General features: G+C 34.2%; 1 protein-coding gene across 1 annotated transcript; it reads left to right on the forward strand.

Annotated features, from left to right (window-relative positions):
• Positions 1–332: 332 nt before the first annotated feature.
• LOC112038814 (peroxidase 47) lies at positions 333–2,372 on the forward strand. The gene is made up of 4 exons (XM_024071672.2): positions 333–658; positions 786–974; positions 1,089–1,251; positions 1,567–2,372. The coding sequence occupies exons 1-4, from the start codon at positions 392–394 to the stop codon at positions 1,947–1,949; spliced, it is 1,002 nt and encodes a 333-aa protein (XP_023927440.2). The 5' UTR covers positions 333–391; the 3' UTR covers positions 1,950–2,372.
• The last annotated feature ends 450 nt before the right edge of the window (positions 2,373–2,822 follow it).

A 2,822-nucleotide genomic window follows, 5' to 3' on the forward strand; every position in this document is an offset into this window, starting at 1 on the left:
TGTTGCAAAAACATGCATGAATTTAATGGACGATTTGGCTCAAACAGGATTAATATAATCACTAATCGTGAATTAATTTGTTACGTGTCGAACTACACATGCAATACTAGCTATAATTAGATTGACCATTTGGAGGAAAACATGATGAACGAGAAGCCACATATTATCGTCAACCTTTTCTTTTCCATACAATATTTGGGGGGAAACTCCTTCCAACCATTTTTAATTATATATAGAATTTCTTGCTCACCACCCTTCATATACTACAAACTCCACTATATATTAAGATTTTCCTTTTTCTCTCAGCCTCATTTTCCATACTTTTTTCGTTTTAGCTACCTTATTATTACGCTTTAAAAGTATTCTAATCAGATCTTTAAGTTTAGTTAAGATGGTTATTGGCAAAATTCTTGGTTTAATTTTACTAATGGAGATGATTGTGCATGGTTTTAGATTTGAAGTAGTAGATGGTTTTAGATTTGATGTAGTAAATGGTTTTAGATTTGGAGTAGTAGATGGTTTGAGCATGGACTATTATCTGCGCAGGTGCCCATTAGCTGAACTAATTGTGAAAATTAAAGTTATTAAAGCTTTGCAAGCTGATCCTACCCTAGCAGCCAGCCTTGTTAGATTGCATTTCCATGATTGTTTCATAGAGGTGCTCTCTCTCTTTCTCTTAAAAGATTGTCTTTTTAGGATTGGTTATTTTCTTTTTAAATTAACAAAAAGATTTATTTGTTTATACTTTCTTGATCTTCGAATTTTTAATTTGTTCAATTAAGTAGGGATGTGACGGGTCGGTTCTCCTTAATTCAACAACGCAAAACAAAGCAGAGAGAGACTCCCCAGCAAATTTGAGCTTGCGAGGATTTGAAATTATTGATGAAATAAAAGAGGAACTTGAAAAACAATGCCCTGGCATAGTCTCATGTGCTGATATTCTTGCAATGGCTGCCAGAGATGCAGTATGCAAGGTAACCAAATAACCAAATGTTAATTTAAAAGTGAATATATATATATATATTTTGTCATCTTCATTATAATGATTGAGATCAAAATTGTAATGGTGTTATTGATTAATTTTAAAGGCCGGGGGTCCTCTTTATGACATACCTAAGGGAAGAATGGATGGTACGAGGTCTAAAATAGAAGACACAATCAACCTTCCTGCACCAACCTTCAATGCCTCTCAGCTCATTAACTTGTTTGGCCAGCATGGTTTTAGTGCCCAAGAAATGGTGGCTCTTTCGGGTAAATATGTTGCAAGTTTTGAATATATATATTTGATAAATTCAATAGTTACATTGACAAAAGGTAACTTTAAACCCTAGATATCTTCGTATGAAATATTAAGACTTGTCAGCTTAGTTATAAAACTCATGACTTGAATGAATGATTAATTTTTATGATTATATTACACATTTCTTCTCCCTCACGCCAAGATTAGTGTAATTATTATTAGGAACATGTTACAACTAACAAGTTTCTTGTTCCTGTAGACAAATTTTTTGTGCACGCTCATTTGAAAGCTGCTTGTAATCTAATTATTGTGATCTTGGCTTGCAGGCGCACATACACTAGGAGTGGCAAGGTGCTCATCATTTAAAAACCGATTAGTCGGCGGCTTGGACGCAAATTTAAATGCAGACTTTGCAAAGACATTATTCACAACATGCAGCGCTAGTGATACTGCAGAGCAACCCTTTGATGAAACAAGAAATACTTTCGATAATCTTTACTATCGTGCATTGCAATGTAAATCTGGAGTGCTCGATTCCGATCAAACCTTATATGCGTCCGCAGAAACTAAAGGAATCGTGGATAGCTATGCATCCAACAAAGTCATGTTCTTCTCTGATTTTAAACGGGCAATGGTGAAAATGAGTATGCTTAATGTTAAACAAGGTTCACAAGGCGAAGTACGACAAAATTGCTATAAAATTAATTGATACTAATGGCTTGTTTGGATGGAGGGGGGAAGGAGGAGTAGTAGAGTGGAGTAGAGTAGTGTTGGTTAAAAATAAGTTAATTTTGTGATAAATCTACTCTGCTCTACTTCCCCTCTCTCCCTCCCTCCTTCTCAATCCAAACAAACCATAAAGTTTTCCATCAAGACTTTAGTTTGTTTGGCAAAATAGTTTTCAAATGTTTTTTTTTTTTGGTTGAAAAAACTCCAAAACTAGCTTCTCCTATTTTAAAACATAAGTTAATTTTTATGGTTTTGCCTCATATAATATGACAAATAAACTACAAAAAAAACAACGATATACCGAACGGACAAGCATTTTTCTTTTTCTTTAGGTTGTACGAATGGAAAGTTCTGTTAATAGATAAATGTGTGATAATGGCCCTTACCTAAGTGTGCTTTGTGATCCTGTAGATTGAAACAATTGCNGAGGAGTAGTAGAGTGGAGTAGAGTAGTGTTGGTTAAAAATAAGTTAATTTTGTGATAAATCTACTCTGCTCTACTTCCCCTCTCTCCCTCCCTCCTTCTCAATCCAAACAAACCATAAAGTTTTCCATCAAGACTTTAGTTTGTTTGGCAAAATAGTTTTCAAATGTTTTTTTTTTTGGTTGAAAAAACTCCAAAACTAGCTTCTCCTATTTTAAAACATAAGTTAATTTTTATGGTTTTGCCTCATATAATATGACAAATAAACTACAAAAAAAACAACGATATACCGAACGGACAAGCATTTTTCTTTTTCTTTAGGTTGTACGAATGGAAAGTTCTGTTAATAGATAAATGTGTGATAATGGCCCTTACCTAAGTGTGCTTTGTGTTCCTGTAGATTGAAACAATTGCTCGTCCTCGGCAGCC

The sequence above is a fragment of the Quercus suber genome, unplaced genomic scaffold (genome assembly GCF_002906115.3).
Source record: "Quercus suber isolate HL8 unplaced genomic scaffold, Cork oak 2.0 scaffold_279, whole genome shotgun sequence".
Lineage (NCBI taxonomy): Eukaryota > Viridiplantae > Streptophyta > Magnoliopsida > Fagales > Fagaceae > Quercus > Quercus suber.